At 43.2% G+C, this 18,090-nt stretch overlaps 1 protein-coding gene and 1 non-coding gene across 2 annotated transcripts; one reads left to right on the top strand and one right to left on the bottom strand.

Moving 5' to 3' along the window:
• SOX11 (SRY-box 11) lies at nucleotides 6,789–9,352 on the bottom strand. The gene has a single exon (XM_021392507.1). It carries the CDS (start codon nucleotides 9,227–9,229, stop codon nucleotides 8,039–8,041), a length of 1,191 nt encoding a protein of 396 aa, XP_021248182.1. The 5' UTR covers nucleotides 9,230–9,352; the 3' UTR covers nucleotides 6,789–8,038.
• Nucleotides 16,804–16,875, top strand: TRNAM-CAU. Its single transcript has one exon. It is a non-coding gene; the product is annotated as a tRNA-Met (tRNA).

The following is an 18,090-nucleotide window of genomic DNA, read 5'->3' as shown; positions in this document are numbered from 1 at the left end:
GCTATTGTTTGCCTCTGGCTGTATACAATGGGCCTTAAACAATACAGGAATTATATAGATATATAAATGATGTACTTTCACTGCATTGTTTCAAACCCCTCTAAAGTATCTCGAAAATGATTTTTAAAACTTCTTTTGATAAATACATAATGGATAGTGGTGTGATGGCTGTATATAAAGATTTTCTTTCACTGATTTAGAATGACCACCTCAAATTTCCTATCCTTACTGTGATGCATCCAATTCAAATTTCTATGTCATGTCAGTTACACACCTCCATTCACAAAACAGAATACTACTGGACCAGAATTTTGAAATTATAGTGATTGTTTTAGTGGTCTCAGTAAATTTGTTAAGTTAAACAGAAATAATCACTTGTCCAATAAGTGTTCTTTTTGGAGGAATACATTTATTCAGCTGTTGTGATAACAACAGGGACAATGGGAAGAGCTGAGCTCAAAATTCATACAAAAAGATGTGGGATCATAGAATCATAGAATTAGCTAGGTTGGAAAAGACCTACAAGATCACCTAGTCCAACCATCCACCTACCACCAACATAACCCCACTAAACCAGGTCTCTCAACGCTATATCTAAACGTTTCTTGAACACCTCCAGGGACGGTGACTCAACCACCTCCCTGGGCAGCCTGTTCCAGCGTCTGACCACTCTTTCAGAAAAGTAGTATTTCCTAATGTCCAGCCTAAATCTCCCCTGGCGCAACATGAAGCCATTCCCCCTCGTCCTGTCACTAGTTATAAGAGAGAAGAGGCTGACCCCCAGCTCACTACAACCTCCCTTCAGGTAGTTATAGAGAGCTATGAGGTCTCCCCTGAGCCTCCTCTTCTCCACACTGAACAATCCCAGCTCCCTCAGCCGCTCCTCATAAGGCCTGTGCTCCAGACCCCTCACCAGCTTCGTCGCCCTCCTCTGAACACGCTCCAGGGCCTCAATGTCTTTTTTACAGTGAGGGGCCCAAAACTGGACACAGTACTCGAGGTGGGGCCTCACTAGGGCTGAGTACAGAGGGATGTTTTATTTGGTAGATTAATATTTCTCAAATGCAAGGTTTGTGGGAACTACAGCTGAAGTTCATAATATTTTTTCTTTTATTTCTGAGACACTAGGGGTAAATACCAATCAACAACCCCCTTAATGGCAAGAAAGCTATTGTTATTTGATATTGTCACCCCTGTGTAAGTTGAAGAAGTACAGACACTAAATACAAGGAGGAGAGAGCCTTGTATACTTTTCTGGGGGGAGTGTGGAAATATGTCTACAGGCAGGAGCTCTACAAGGTTTGTTTCAGCAAAAGATGTCTTGCGTTAATTGCAGATTTTTAATTTGTAACAATATAACTCCATTGTTTCTATAAAATCATATTTAATATACAACAAACTTTCACCACATAAGCACATTAAAAACACCTTTTTTATAGTTCCAAGAATTGATTACAGGGTTCTCATAAAAGCATTTTCATAACTAGAATCTTAATACAGAATGATTATTTTTTTCTATGCCAAAATACATTTAGATGGTAAATTGCTTGTAGAAAAAGATACAGAGAGAAATGGGGTTTGCTGGCATGTAATCCATTTTATTTCATTCTGTTATGGTCAAATTTAAAGCTATATTTGAGATGCTTGGCATGAAGTATTGTTTTATCCAGAATATGAACCAAGAAAAAAAAGTTAATTGACTCATTTTCTGTTTCAGTGTCTCTCAGATGTGCCCAGAACAGCGCTTACCCTCTATGCCTTGACCATAACTATCTGTTGAGGGTTTTGTGCTGTGTTTTGGTTTTTCTTTTTCTGAAAGACACAGCATTCCCACTGACTTGCAGCTTTGGGTGCCCACAGAATGAAGAATGGATTTGCTAAAATAGCTAAACTGCATTTACCAAATGCAACGCTGGAAAAAAAAAAATCGACATAAAAACACATAGGAAGATTGATCACACAATTTTATTAGAGTCTTTTGAACAATTGCATTATGTTGTTCCTTTATCTAAAAACTCTTGCAAAAAAAGACATTGGAGTGGACTGGTTTCAACCCTGAGCATTAACACTGCATATCAAGTACTGTAGTAAAGAAGCTGGTTAAGTTTGTAGCACTAGCACAAGTCACTGATATTAATCCTCTAGGTGATCAGGTTTTTACAAAAAAAATACATAGTTTTCAATAAATAATGCTTAATTTTACAACTTTGATACAGCAATGTCATACACTGTTTTGACACATACTAAACTCTGCATGCTATATAGTCTACTAGAAGACAAAACTTTGCCATGCATTTTCTTTTCTAGTGCTAGAAAACACTTTGTCCTCCAGTGCATCGCCTCAAGCAGCCTTCCCGTCTTCCTTCTCTCACAGCAATAGGCTGTGCACTGGCATGCAAAAACCTCAAGAAAAGGTTTCCCCCCCACCATCACTCAGACTTCTAAACAAAAGTACTTTTCAGCTTTCCCCCCAAGACCTGGAGTGGCTATGAAAACTAATTTCACGTGGCCTTGAAAAGTCTTTGAAATTACATATTTTAAAAGTGTCATGCTTGAAAAACTGCTCTAAAACATTCAATTTCCCCCACCTGTGGCCATCATGCAACATCATTGAAATGTTGTAACCATCAAAAGTCCCACACTGGAAAACAGGCCTCCATTTTTAAAACAGCCCACCAAAAAATAAAAAGAAGAAAAAAAGTATCACAGCATTTATGTAAAGACTCCAAAACGCCAACATATGTACAAGAGCAAAACCAGATACAAATTGTAAATGAACTAACAATGGCATATAACTCTTCTCCCTGGTTTAGCCAGGAGTTGAGGCAAGTTGGTTTTGGAGATAAGCAGGACAATGGAAACAAAAACAAATTGTGACAATGGGAGTTCCTGGATTAATCGTTAATAGTTGATCAAATTTCTTCAAGTGGTAAATTGGGATCTCGATTTTCTTGGAAGTGGGAGTTACCAAAATCCAAACTCGCTAATTAATAACACATCATGCTAAATCAAACCTGCTTCTGAGTATTTGCAAGCCTTAGAAGTTTGGCTTTTTCATCCTACAAGATTGCACTTCACAGAAAATCCAGATGTTGCAACTAACCACAAAAGAAGAAAATTGATTAATTAATAAGGATTGAAACCTCCATTCTCACACTTCCAGGTTGTTGTTCATCATTGAAAACCATTCACCCCTTCTTATCCATATTGCTTTAGGGGTTTCCTCATATCTACAGAAGTCATTCCTTTGAAATTGCTGTCAATCACAATTTTCTAAGAGTTTTTAAAATATTCCTATCTTTGCACTGGCATAAGTATTGGGTTTTCTAAGAGAATCCCAACCCAAAGAAGGTATTACTTTTATACATGAAATATTACGAACTTTTGTTTCCCTTTTTGTAAGTCATTCTACACTTTCTGCACATTTGTGCTTTATATTGAATATAAAAATAGGTCTTTAAAACTCTATTTACTTTAAACTCACTAAAAAACTACTTGCTTGTGAAATTCTCTTACAAATTCACTGCATCCATGTAGAGAAGATAAAACTAATTAGGCAGTTAATTGGTATAGGTAGTGTGCAAAAAAATTAAGAAAAACAAAAACAATCACAGCCTTCGATGTGGGTGAGGGAAAAGGAACCAAACCAAAGGAATACAAGCGTACAGGAGAGGGAATGTAAGGCAACTCATTGAATTAAGTCTTCGTTGGTTTTATGGTTTTTTTTCTTTTTTTCTTTTTTTTTCTTTTTCTGGCCATGCATACGAATGAAGGCTATGAGGACTAAGACACCCATCCTGCCAGCAGCCCTTGAGGCAAAAACTCCCATTAAGATCAATGAGAATTTTTTAAAAAAAAAAACAAAACAAAACAGTGCAGGTTTAAGGCCTTACTAGCCAGCAACTGTGAAGATGTATAAAGTAACTTAACAAGCTGTGTTGAATATCTAAACACCTAAAGTGTATAAGGCCCTGACTTTGACCCCACATCAGTTGTACCTCACTGTAACACCAGAGTTGCACTTTCCTAAAACAGGCGTGAGCAAAGGATCAGACTGCACGCATGCAAATCACATTCAATAGACTTGGAGAAGTTTAATCCAAATGACAGTGAATGCCTAGAGAGCACAGAGCACCTAAAGGATGCTTGGGATGAGTCTTCCTACCACATTTGTAAAAGCCTGCACCTAAAGGATTTAAGGTATTTCTTAGGTGTACTTCTTGTAAAGGAGAGAGGGAGCAAAACAACCAAAGGGGGAAAATGGTAACATAAATGTTCACTATGAAATTAAAAAGAATCACCATATTTGATTAAGTTTTGCATTGAGTTGACATCCTCACTGTTACAAAGCAAACTGTCTTTCCACACTAAAAAAACAAAACCACACCTCATTTCTCTCCCTCTTACCACTAAGTCTTATTATACTTAGAATAGCATTGTACAGAGACAAATGCAAAAAATGTGGAAAAAAATGCCACGGGAGATATTAAGCCCGCAACAGGACTGCTCTAGCAGGTCAACAAAGATTCCTATGTACACTAAAAATGGAAGAGGAGCTGGAGATAGGAATATTATTAGAAATGTCAAAACCAAAATTTGAGAGTAATAGCAGATGCTATTTTTCCCGATTAGAAGATTGTATCTTACTCTCATTGAAATCAGCAGGAGCTTAGGCATCCAACAGCATCACAATTCAGCCCTAACAGCGTGTGGCTTAAAAACACCACCACCAACTTGTTCTTGAGCAATAGGCAACAGTAAGCTCTGCAATAAATGAAAGTCAAACTGTCCAGACAAAAAGTATCTCCCTGCATCATACACCTTCACTCAAAATATGCCTCTGATATAGCACTGTACCATTCCCAACCAGAAGAAAGAAAAGAAACACTTCTGAGTGGTTGTTATACTTTTTGTCTAAAGTAGACCCGTTGCTCTTTTAAAATATGCCTGACTGCTCCATACTTGGACCCTTTACATTAGTTATCCTCGATTAATATCTTAAATGGTAGTTTTAAAAAACATCTTCCAAAAATATATGCAAGTCAAAACTCCTGCAGGCTGAGACACAGACCTTATTACAATGCAAACAAAATCCAGCCCATATTTGACCATAATCATTCATAACTCATTGAACATCTGTAAAGCACAAATGCTTAATGACACTGCCTATTATTACTTTAACAAACAAGGATGCATATCAGAAGAAAGGGGCCAGAAGAGAAAGTCCCCAAGTTCTCATGATAGCTTGAAGAATTACTAAGAGAATTTTGGCTCAGTATTAAGACTTAGAACCTGATCAACTTACTCCATCGCCCTAGCCCGAGAAGGGGTCTTCAATAGCAGGGTAGTGAATGGCTAGGTTACAGCACTTCAGCGCATCTATTTTCTTTCACTCTTTTGCCTTAGAAGAGATAAATGTCATTTGTTTTCAGTCTGATTTCTAAGTTAATTACATGGAGAACACACTAATCAGTTGAGACCAAAAACTGAAAATTCAAGAAACTCTGTTTTATTGAGGACTATCCATTGCCAAGGATATCTTGAATATCGTAATTTTGTTTGTTTTAAAACACAGTTTCTCATAAAGAATTATCACAATGCAAGACATAAATTTGAGTTCCCAGATATGCTATATCTTTTTTTTTCTGATAGCAAAGATTTAGGCCAAACAACTTTTATTTAGAATCATGAGTGTTTTATTATTATTATTAGAAAGAGATCAGATTATATTAATCATTTTACTACCAGTTCATTTAACTAACCTAAAGTAAGATATCTCACCACTTAAATGCCTAAGAGTTGTCCTTGATTAAACATAACATGCATGCAGGTTTTAATGTTATGTTTTATTATGCCTTACAAATGTGTATGCAGGATTTTCATTTCAGCAAGTCTGAAAGCCTGTAGCAGTGGTTGCCACCAAAATACCAGCACAGTGAATTGTCCCTGTAAACAGCTGGATCAGTAATAAGTGGAGGAAAAAAATAGCAATGCCTATCAGATAAAAAGTAAACTACTCGAGAAACAAACTTCCACCTCGTGAGTCTGTTTGTCGCCATCAGAGAGGGCAACTGAAATCTGATGGCTCCTAAGGAAAAAAAAATAATTAAAAAAAGATAACCAGAAGCTCACACTGCCGAAGTCTGCTCGCCTACAGCAGAAGCTCGTACCCCTTTCCTTCCCACGCCCCTCCGGAGGGGCCCCGCGGGCTGAGCGCTGCCCGAAGGCAGAGAGGAGGGCGCGGAGCATCCCCGCGGCACGGCTCAGCAAAACGGGGAGAAGGGGAAAAAATAACACAGGAAGGGGGAGCGGCCCCGGGGGGGATGGGGAGCGGGCCCCGCCGTGCCCCCGGCAATGGGATGCGGGGAGGGACGGGCCGCTTCCTGGACGACGGCGGGGAGCCGGCACGGAGCGGGGTGAACCCACTGCCGCTCCGCACCGGCACACCCCGGCCCTGCCCGAGGGGAGCGCGGGGAGAATGGGGTGGGGGAAAAAAAAAATGCTGAAGGCACCAAGTCCTTCTTTCCTTTCCCCTAGCTAGGGTCATGCACAACAGCCTGCAGCTACCGCTCCTCCGAGGCGAGGGGTGACACCACGGCATCTCCAGCGTTATTCTACAGACACTAATAGCGATACGAGTTTCTATCAGTTCCAGCTGATTTATTAAAATTGTCAAGATACAGACTTTCAGCATTAAAAAAAAACAGGCTATGATGTTGACAGTGCACAAGTCTGCTTTTGTCATCATTTGCTACAAAATATGCAGATGGTCTGTACTTTAGATTATATTGCACAACATGAGAAACTTTTTTTTTTAACTATGTGCCTTTTTTCTTTTTTTTTTTTTTGCTAAAATCGAGAATCCAGTTTCATACCTTCCATCTGGGGCCCCATCCACATATCACAGCGTATGAGATACATAAAGTCCTACTATAGTACAGTACATATACAATCTTTTAAACTAAGATAACAGCTCTGAGGTCTATATCACCATTTTCAATAAATCTTTACCTACAAATATTGAACAAATCTGAACTATAGCTGTACAAAAAAAAGTGTTTGTTTCTTTTCTTTTTTTTTTTTTTAAACCACAAGGCCTTTAGATGCAAGGATTATTTTTTTAAAATTTTAATCCTTTTAAAACCAGGACGTAACGTACCAACAAACTTGCATGCTAAAAACAGAGGAAAAAAAAGAAAATAAAAGGGAAGAAGTGCCTGAAAAGTCTTACTGAAAAAACACAGCAAGAATGTTCCCTTTTCACTGTACAAAAATACGCCTGAAAATATATTAATTTTTAAAAAAGACTGAGGTCTGTTATGTATCAAAAATGTTTCAATACCTTTTTGTACTGAGGTCTAGGCTGTCTGGTATTCAATCAAGGAGGTATAAGGGAACAAGTTACAAAAAAAAAAGTTGGCAAGTAGAAATCACATTTGTAAAACCATAAACAATTTGATCTGAAAAGTAAACTCTGATCTTAAGTCAGTTCAGTTATTTGTAAGCGTTTGTACAGTCTGCATTTTTTCAAGCTCCCTGCAGCTTTGTTAAGAATCGGATGCATAGAAGACATCAGTTTTCTCCCTCCAAAAAAAAAAAAAAAGAGTTGCAATGGTCCCTTTCGGAAAAAATAAAAAATAATTAAAAAAATCAGAACAGTTCTTTAAGATCTCTCACGGGAAAAAAAAAAAATCCACAAACCCCCTTGAGTAACAGTTGTGCTGCCAAAAGACTTCTTCGCAGACCATCTTCCAGCCTTCCATCAGAGACCGCCAAGCTTCGAACAGCGCCTTCTGTAGCATTTTTTCCCCCAGTCCCATTTGCCTTTGCTGTTGTTGTTGTGATCACCAAATGTAACAAAAATAAAAAACACACAAAAAAATTAAAAATTAAAAAAAAAATCACAACTCCCGGGCTCGGAACTAACATCAGGATTTTTTTTTTTTAAAGAAGACTTTTTTTTTTTTAAGCATCATCATCATCATCATCACCATCACCACCGCCGGCGTCCGCCGCTCCCGTCGCCGCCTCCGCCCGCTCAGTACGTGAACACCAGGTCGGAGAAGTTGGCCTCCAGCCAGTCGCCCGCGATCATCTCGCTCAGCTCCGGGGTGCAGTAGTCGGGGAACTCGAAGTGGGAGCCGAGGCTGCCCTCGCTGAACGAGTCCAGGTCCTTGTCCACCAGCGAGAGGGAGAGGTTGCCGGCGGCGGCCCCCGCCCCCAGCTCGGCGGCGGCGTGGCCGTGCTGCGAGAAGTTGAGGCTGAGGTCGAAGAGGAGGTCGTCCGCCTCCTCGCTGCCGGCCGACGAAGTGGAGATGGAGCGGGACGAGGCGGGCGAGAGGCCGGCGGGCGGCTGCGGCGGCGGCGGGCCCTGCTTGGTGATGTTCTTGAAGCTGTAGTAGAGTCTGCCGCCGCCCGCCGCGCCCCGCACCTCCTCGTAGAGGCTCGCCCCCTCGGTGGACTCCGCCGAGGAGCTCAAGGTGGGGCTGGCCGGCACTTTGGCCACGTTGTACCGCCGCAGCTGCTGCGGGCCCGGCTCCTCGTCCTCCTCCTCGTCGTCCGCCTCCTGCTTGATCCGCAGCTGCAGCTCGTCCTCGTCCTCCTCGTCCTCCTCCTCCTCGTCCACGAAGACGCACTTGACCGCCTTGCTGCTGACTTTCAGCGCGCCGAAGACGTACTCGTCCCCCGCGTAGTCCCCGTGCGGGGCGGCTTTGGCGCCGGGCTTGGGGGGCGAGGAGGCGGCGGCCTTCAGCTTGCTGCACTTCTTGCCCGAGCTCTTGGCGCTCTTGCTGCCGCCGCCGGGAGCGTTCTTCTCGGGGCTCTGGCCGGCGTTGGGCTTGGCCGAGGGGTCCATTTTGGGCTTTTTCCTGGGCCGGTACTTGTAGTCGGGGTAATCGGCCATGTGCTTGAGCCGCAGTCTCTCCGCCTCACGGATGAAGGGGATCTTCTCGCTGTCCTTCAGCATTTTCCACCGCTTGCCCAGGCGCTTGGAAATCTCCGCGTTGTGCATGTCCGGCGACTGCTCCATGATTTTTCTCCTCTCGATCTTAGACCACACCATGAAAGCGTTCATCGGTCGTTTGATGTGCCCCGACGCCGTTTTGCACCAGTCCGGATCGCTCTCGTCCAGAGCCACCGGACTGCAAGCCATGAACTCGCCCTCCTCGGTGTCCATCGCCTCCCGGGGCAGGTTGCTCTCGCTCTCCGCGCTCTCCGCCTGCTGCACCATCGCTGGGCTTCCCCGCGGCGCTCCGCTCCGCGCCGACCGCCGCCCCCTCCCACCGCCGCACCTTGCCCTGCGAGCCGGGCGCTGCGCTGTACTGTACCGTACCGCCGGGCGGGGGAACCGCTGCCCGCAGCGCAGCACGGCTCGGCACGGCCGGGCTGGGGCTGGGCGCGGCTGGGCTGTGCTGGGCGCCGCGCTCTGCCCCGGCCTCGCCGCCGGCCCGCCTAGCCCCGCCGCGCGCGCTGCCCCTTCTGCAAAACTCGCGGCTCCGCACCCGACGCGTTATCAGCGTTTCATATGGGTGACATCACTCCCGGCAGCGGCCAATGGCTACGCGCGGTCCCGCCCGTCGTCCAGCCCACCGCCTTTATCAGCTCCCCTCCTCCCCCTCCCCCTCTCCCGCCGCGCTGACACACCCCCCTGTGCGGGGGGCGGTGGGGGAAGGGGCACGGCTCCCGGCTTCATCGCTCAACCCCCCGGCCCCTTCCGGCTCCCCCAGCCCTAGGGGGGCCGCGCCCGCTGCCCTCGGCCCTCAGCCGCCGGTCGCCGTCCCGCGGGGAGGGGATAACGGCGGTGCTGGCGGCTCCCCCCGTGCCCGCTCCCCTCAGGGAGCCGCGGAGCCCCGCGCGGCGGCGGCGGCAGGGGGAGCTGTAGCTCCGCGGCCGTTGCGCGGCCCCGCTGCCGCCCGCCCCCCCGCCCGGCCGGGGTCCGCCGCCCGCCCCCACCCGCGGCCCCCGGGGATCGGACCCGCTCCCGGCCCCCTCTGCGCCTCCACCGCAGAACCTGTGAGATGCAGAGCGGGCGGTGTGCTCGTCTGCGGGCATCTCGCTTTGCAAAACGCGTGGTGGAAACGAGTTTGCATCCTGTGCTGAGCTTCCCGTTGCGTTTTCCTAGCTAGCGTTCGCAGTTATCGGCAAGACAGAAGTTTCATAAGTTCTGTGAGGGCTGCTGGCCGGGCGCAGGCGTGGTGCCGGGCACAGGATGGGCCCTGCCAAAGCATGCACTAAACTGCTGCAAACGGGGCAGCAGCCCCTGGTAAATCAGCCTTTACTTAGCACAGCGGTGCGTTTTCCTCAGGCCACAACGAGATGACTGTATTTGGATGATGCGACCATGCTATCATCGGGCTGTGGTGTGACTGGTGTGGTCACAGGAAGGGCAAAAGGGATCCCTCACCTTTTATCTTTGTGGATACATCGGGGCTACATGTCTTAAGAGGCAGATACACGGTGTCTTGTCACTTCCCCGTTGAGGGAAGGGGAAGGGCATTGCTCAAGAAGGTTCCTCCTGAAGATGGGTGTGAAAAATACTGCTCTGCCTCACCATGAGGACACCCAGGAGGGATTTCTCCTGTGAGGCTTGCTGCCACCTCTCCCCTTGTGATTGCACCTGGTGTTACAATCTAGCCCTCTAACAATGCTTTTCGTTAGGGAAGTAGGAGGTAAAATGGAAAATTTGCTTGGCAGGATTCTCAGCCTGTCTTGAAATGTTATTATTTAGAGAAGCCGAGTGAGGAGAGGGTGCAGCACCTTTGGGAGTGTCCGAGTTCATGCCGCAGCTGTGGTCTGTCTGGGGAGAGCTGCTGGCAGGGCAGGGCATTCCTGCCGAGTTTGGCACCTTCCACCCACCCGGGAGAGGACTTGCTCAGATCAGGCACGCTGTGTGGCCATTGGTGTGACAGGAGCTTCAGATTCACAATACATTTCCCAAACGATGGTGTGGGCAGGGGTCCCGGGAGACACGTAGCTGCCTGCCTGCCTCCAGGGAGGACAGTCCACTGCTGCCGAGACACTTACTAAAATGATACTGGGGTACCAAGAGTCTTAGATTATCATTTCCTTGTAGTGCTTTTTTTCTGTAAATGCCAATATTCAGATTATTCACGAATTTCACCTTGTGAGAAATTCTGAGATTTTCACATGCCCTGTAAATCCAGTTATAAATAAAAGGAGACTTTGGTGTAGTTTTACAAAATGAAATGCACCAAAAGATTTTAACTTGTTGTTGATTTCCCAGCCTATAGGGGAGACTTCATTACATCATTTAATTGCATAAACATTGAGCTGATGAAAGTGGAATGTTTCCTTAATTCCCTATGAAAAGAATAAAACCAATATGTTTTCATAAAATACTGCTATTTTGTCAAACTAGCATTTTCTGAGTGCTGTGAACTATTTCAGAAAAGAATTCAACCAATTCCTATAGAAACTATATAGTCAATATTGATAAGGCTTGTGATCGTCTTATCAGTAACGATAAGACTCATTTTGATGGCTAGGACTCCTTCCTCCAGGGTGACACAATCTGACATTTAATGCACTAAGATCAGGAGAGATCATTTTTAATAAAGCTTCAGTGTGGACTCAATCCGGGGCAGTCCCATCTCCTTCACAATGTCATTACAGCAGACTTCGTCTGGGATGTTTCTTCTCCTTTGTTTGTGTCCCAATAAGGAAGCATATTAAGACCATGGACTTCATATAGCTTCCATAAATCCCATTTTTCTCTTTTTCTAGTATATCTCATTTTCTGAAGCGTGCTGGCAGCATTTCAATTTTTCCTCAAAGCGATCTTTTAAATATAAACAGCATTACTATTTTCTCATGCTTGTTAGTGTTATTTTCTGATTGTTTTTTTGTTTTGTTTTGAAGGATGGTACTGAGAAGATAATGAAACTGAAAGCAGACTGATAAATGACAGCCACACTCAAGAAAAAAATATCTTGACTTTAGAAATCTGGTTAAAAGATGTACACGAATAAGTAGATGCTACTGTTAAAATGAAATAATTTCCTGCTCTAAAAACAGTTCAGTGAGCGTATATATGTATATTCTTACTGGGATGGCGCTGTTAACAGCCCACTACTTGTTCTTTTGAAATCCAAATGAATAATCATCTTTCCTTTTTCTAGGTCAATAGAATGTTGGGCTGCACCAGAAGGTGGGAGAAAACAGGTACAAGAGGACACACGGGAAGCTTACTGCCTGCCCCTGGAATGGAAGCTGGTTTGAAAATCTGTGTCCACACTGGACTTTGTAGTGTTTCTTTTTGAGGAGACTTGTTATCCTAAGTGCAGAACTTTGTGAATATATCACGTCAGTAAAAGAACCGAGGTCTCTCAGACTAGAAGTTGACAAAATGCCTCTGAAGGCTGGAAGATGGGCAGAAGAAAATACATTGTGCAGATGCACAGGCCTTCTGAACATGGTCTTATATGCTTACCTCTGCCCCAGTGATGCTTGAAAAAGAGAAGAGATTAAGAGGTTTCTATGAAACAGGTGACAGAGTTTATGCTGTTCATACAAGACTTTGACAACCAAATGAGGAGAGTAACTGAAAAAGCCAAGACTTTTACTGCACTGTGTCTGAAGACAAATAGCATTATGGGTGCAGCATTTTTTTTTGTTTCATGCCTGCTTTGAAATGTGCTGCAGATTTTTGTCTGGGGAACCCAAGATGACTTTGGAACTACCTCGTGTAACAGAGTTTCAGAGTTTCAGAATGAGGGGTGAAGCGTCCTCACTTAACTGAAATTGAGTGATAATCTGAGATTACTAAACCAGCTCAGTCAAAATCTAGATAAACTCAGTTTACATCAACACTGAAACTAAATACTGATTAAGGTATGCAGACATACGTGGCCTTGATTTTTGTGTGCCAAAATGTTTATTTTGCCAAAAGTACCTGCAGCAGAGATCTGTGGTGAGGACGGTTCCCTGGCAGGCTGGTGCAGAGTGCAGGAGCTGGCCGTGCACTTCGACCATTGTTTTTAAAACATAATCAACAAAGATATCCCGGGAAGGAAATTGTGTGTTTTGTCTTCAAGCTGAAACAGTCCGGGAGTTACAAATTGAGCAGTTAGTAACCATATTCTCACCAGCTATGCTGTATAGGGCTGGGATTGACACAGGGTGTTAGAGTCTAGCATCCTAAGGTGGGTTGTTGTTCGACAATCACTTACTAAAACATGGCTGGGAAACAGTGCTGTTCCTCTGGGGCAACATGGATGGGCTGTTTCTTCACAGCTCATTGATCTTAAATGGGGAGATGTTTTGAAATATATTAGCGTTTTTCATAATGTCATCCTCATTTCCAAGTGCGACCTATTAAAAAAAAACGAAAAAAACAAAAAACCTCCAAATGTATTCCTTGGGTATTATGTATGCTGCAGAACCATTCGGGCTCTAAGAAATGGCAAAACAAACAGTGCTGGGACATTCCTCGTTCACTGCGACTCCTTTAGGGTTTTTGCTTTCAAGACTTGATAATTCCTTATTTGTGACACCGATCCATCTCCCAGGCTCTGCGAGTCAGCCTGGGTCTCTCTCATCCCACAGATCACTGCGGCACGAGCAGTTCTGTCTGACAGATCGCTTCCTCAGCTACTTGTGTGTAACCCTATTGAGCACAACGTCTGCCCCCAGCAACACCTGTGCAAATTCACGGATGGCACTGGGGCTGCACAGATGCCATGGAGGGCATACTCTGGCATGCGGGATATTTATTACTGGTGGTGATGCATGAGATGGAAGGGATCCAGGACTCAGGCTGAGTTTGTGCAGCTGGCAGTTAGAAATTTACTTGCAAACTGAGCTCATTGGGTAGGAAAATCAGTGAGATAATGAATCTGGAGCCCCCAGTGCCATTTTTACCAAATCACTTTTCAGGGCAGGAGAACAATTTAGAAGAGATGTGTCTCTTATTGGAAGTGTCTGACAATTATACTTGAAAAATATGAAGAGAAGCCATAAGAGATTAGATTGCAGTTATTTGCTATCAGAAATTACTGTTGCTAAGCCTGTTTAAATAAAACTGTTTCACTGTTTCTACTGAAAACTTGAAATATGCAAATTCAATGTGTAAATTAAAATTATTATTATTATTGCTTTGTTTTAATGAAATATTCAACAGCAAACTGTGGAAATGAAAAGAAAGCAATTATTTTTAACAGTTTTTTTTTCTGTTCTTGTTATTGTTTGTTATTGTTGTTTTTTGATGGTAGAAAATCTTCCACAAAATTCAGGGCAATTCATAAAGACAGAGCTTATTCATAATGCTATAAGTGTATTTTGTTGGCCTGCAGACACTGAAATCTGCAGTGTTTTAGCAGGTCTCTCAGGAAAAAGTGTTGTACCTTGAACCAATTATAGACCATCTCTGGTTAAATTGCGGAGCCAGTTTGCTTAATATGGGTAATTTGATGTTGTAAAGTATTTGTCAGTACCCTAGGGTAGTCTCATAGGGCACACAGGTTTTACTGTATAATATTTCACACTCATGTGTGCTCCAGTTAATCTGCTTAGGTGGAGACTATTTATGAGTCATGCAGGATTTATGATGTACTTAATTTATGATATATGTTTAAGCCTTCTCTTTATCAAATCTTGAATGATAATTGTAATTATCACATACGTTTTATTAGTTTTTGTTTATTTAATGTTTATTCAATCCAGCAGGCTTTTCACAATTTGAGAATTTAGCAATGACACAACAGGAGTGTACCAATGACCACACCAGTGTACCTGTTAGATATAAAGCAGCTGAAAAGACACACTCAGATTTATCATTTGTCTTTTCCTCCCCACTAAAGAATGGTGGAGCACCACCATTTTTGACAGATTAACATCTGAGCCTATTAAATAGAAACAAAGTATTTTCTTTGGTTTCAATGCCTCGAAGGAGGCAATAATGTAACCTGCAGAGAAGACAGAGTCTTACCTCCTGAGTGCTGTCCCAAGGCTCCGCCGATTAGTTTCCTATTGTATGTACCATTATCGAGCAAGAGAGGAGCGCTCTGCAGCACGTGCATGAGAAAGTTTTAATTTACAGGGCACACACAGGGAACAGGATTCTGTAAAATGCAGCAGTTTTGAAGAAAATTCAGCCCTACATGCTGCCTGGACCCACGTCGTTCCCTAATCTGGAGATACCCAAGGACATGACCACAACGTGACCTCTCCTGTTGGATCAGCCAGGAGTCTCACCCACCAGGGAACAAGTCCAAGATTTGCTTTTGCAGTGCTTCCTCATCTGTGAGGGCAGTGTGGGTGATGTGTGGATACATCTACCAGGTGCCCTGGCTGCGTTCCTGCCTGAGCTGCTTCTGCCCACTCTTGGCAGAGCTCTGCTTGGAAAAACTTGGTCTCTGGGCTTCTCGGGCTGCCCCGACTTCTCCCTCTGGACGCTTTTCCTGCTGGCAGTCCTGAGCCTGGGCTTGAGCTGGCACTGTGCAAGGGAAAGCAGTGCAACAGCTGTACAGTGGGGAGGAAAGCTAGGGCTTCATTGCTGAACAAAGAAACAAACCACATAATATTCCTATTGGTTATACAGGTTCAGAGAAAAAGGTTACATGAAGTTTTTCATAAAGCTCCTTACGTCCTTGTTTTGTTATGCCTATGTAAATCTTTCTACTACCATTGTTTCAAAAAGAAATAAATTTAACAAATGTTTCATTGCTTTTTTCAAGTGTCTTTTTCCAAATGGAAAACAAACAAACAGACCTCCTAGTAATAAATAATATCAGCAGCCACAAGAAATTGTACAGTAGCTAAACAATGAAAGCACATAGAAATGTTGTTTGTTTTATTCCTACACAAAGCCCTGCTGAATTCACAGGAATGAATTAAAAATGCTGACTGTGACTGGGGGATTTGAGAAAGCAACACTTCAGTTGGTACTGATTTTAATTTTCCATTTTTATTAATTTGCTGCATATTTGGATAATATCCTTAAAACTCTGCATAGCATGCAGGTGTGCATGCATATTAAAGGACATTACTAATTTCTATGAAAATTATAGTGTGTTCTTTCAGATCCTAAAAGAATATCCAACTAAATCCCTACATATTCACCAAAAATAGTTAACTGTAAAAAAACAGCATATCACTCCCTCTAGTAACCTTTACTTTGTAGTAGAATTGTGAAACACTTCGTTTTTCCATCTGTTATTTCTTACTTCTGAAATAAATCAGGAAGTCCCAGCTGCATGCAAAACCCTGGCTGTACCAATCATGTTGTGATGGTGATGAATATATCAACTTGGAAAAGACTGTTCACCTTCAGGCAAGAGCCCAAACTGCCCGTACTTCTCCCTCCCTCTCCTTCCCCTTCTCCTGTGTTACTAAGTGTACACTGATAGTAATAATGCTGCTAAGATATTCAATAACAGCAGAGGCTTGAAGGTTTCCTGATGCTTTATTACACAATGATGAAAATATCATAATGCCTCTAACTTCATCAAATCAGGCATTTCATTACAGCATCCTGCAAGTATAGAAAACTGATTGTCTTATGTCAGCATGGCCCAAATCCAGCTCTTGCGTACAAGACATGGTTACTAATGATCTTTGTAAGTCAGCTGAGACTTGATCTTATTTTTCAGTTTTGCTGCACTAGGAATTGTAAGTCACAGCAGCAAATAGAAAGTGTTTATTATAGCTTACTGTATAGTTTTTGCTTTTTTTTTTTTCCAATAATAAACCAGAAAATAATAATTAACTGTACTTGCAATTTGAACAGCTTATATCTCATGCCAAGCCAGACTCTGAGTTAAGGAATTGTTATCACTAAGTACAGAGAGCAGAGTGGCGCAGCGGAAGCGTGCTGGGCCCATAACCCAGAGGTCGATGGATCGAAACCATCCTCTGCTATAGGTTTTTAGTCCCCAGTGACTGGAAAAAGGGTAAATATCCCTCCCATTTTTAAGAAAGGGAGAAAGGGAAGATATGGCAAACTACAGAGCTGGTGAGCTTCATATCTTTGCCTAGGAAAGTCATGGAATAGAGCCTTCTGGAAGAGATGTTAAAGCACGTGATGAAGGATGAGATGAGAAGGTGACCTGAGACAGCCAGCACAGCTTCACCTAGGACAGATCACGCCTGACCCAATCTAGTTAGTGGCTTTATAAGATGGACTGACATCACGGGTGGACAAATGAAAGGCAGCTGAGGTCATCTGCCTGGACATCTGCAAGGTCTTTGACATGGTCCCACACCACATCCTTATGTCTAAACTGAAGAGAAATGGATTTTAAGGGTGGACTTGATTTGGTGGATAAGGAATTTGGTTCACAAACTACAAGAGAAGAATGGGTGCAGCTGAGCAACTATATCCAAATTCAGATTTCTCTCCATATTCTTAATTTGGTAACTCAGGCATAAATGAACCAAAGCTGTGTTGGAAGGTTTGACCCAGTGGCAAGGTAATGTATCTAAGGCTACAACAATGATCCTGACAGAATAGGAATGGTCATAAAACCCTCCTGATTGCAGTCCTGTGAACTCATCACCATTCAGCCTTGAGACTAAATGAATATGTACAGAGGGAAGTCATGTTTGAAAAGACAGTTTGTACAACACAATCATTCCATTTTGGGCTGGGATAAAGATCAGAATCAGAGACAACCCAATGGAAGCGTGCTTTTTTTTTTTTTTTCTTCCTTTCTTTCTTTGTCCCCTTGCCTCCAAGTGAACAGTTTTATCTTGAAGTAGAATTATTACTTGAGAGAACCATCTACTTCTATCCTCAAGCAAAAAAAAAAATATATATATATTGCCATGTTGTTCTATTTCCATGTTATTCTGGTAATGCATTTTAGTGACTGTGTGCATTTCTGATTATTCAGAATCACTTCACAGAGTGATTGAATTTACATTTTATCTAGACACCAGTCTTACCCAGAATGATCTTTTCCATTTCAGTGCTAGTTTGAAAATCCATTATTTGGTGTTCATTGGATGCAAGTTTTCATTTACAGCAAGATTGCTGTGGCAGAAGAAATACAGACAAACTCAATGGCTTCACTAAGTATGATTTTTCCTGTAATACAGAATAAGGTATTTTAGTTTTACTGAACACTGTGCTTG

This window comes from Numida meleagris, chromosome 3 (genome assembly GCF_002078875.1).
Source record: "Numida meleagris isolate 19003 breed g44 Domestic line chromosome 3, NumMel1.0, whole genome shotgun sequence".
Taxonomy (NCBI): Eukaryota; Metazoa; Chordata; class Aves; order Galliformes; family Numididae; genus Numida; species Numida meleagris.
The sequence above is the reverse complement of the archived record's forward strand: the minus strand, read 5'-3'. Positions and strand labels throughout refer to the sequence as shown.

Excerpts from the sequence above, each read along its gene's own strand:
- SOX11 (XM_021392507.1), bottom strand. The coding sequence starts at position 9,229 with ATGGTGCAGCAGGCGGAGAGCGCGGAGAGCGAGAGCAACCTGCCCCGG.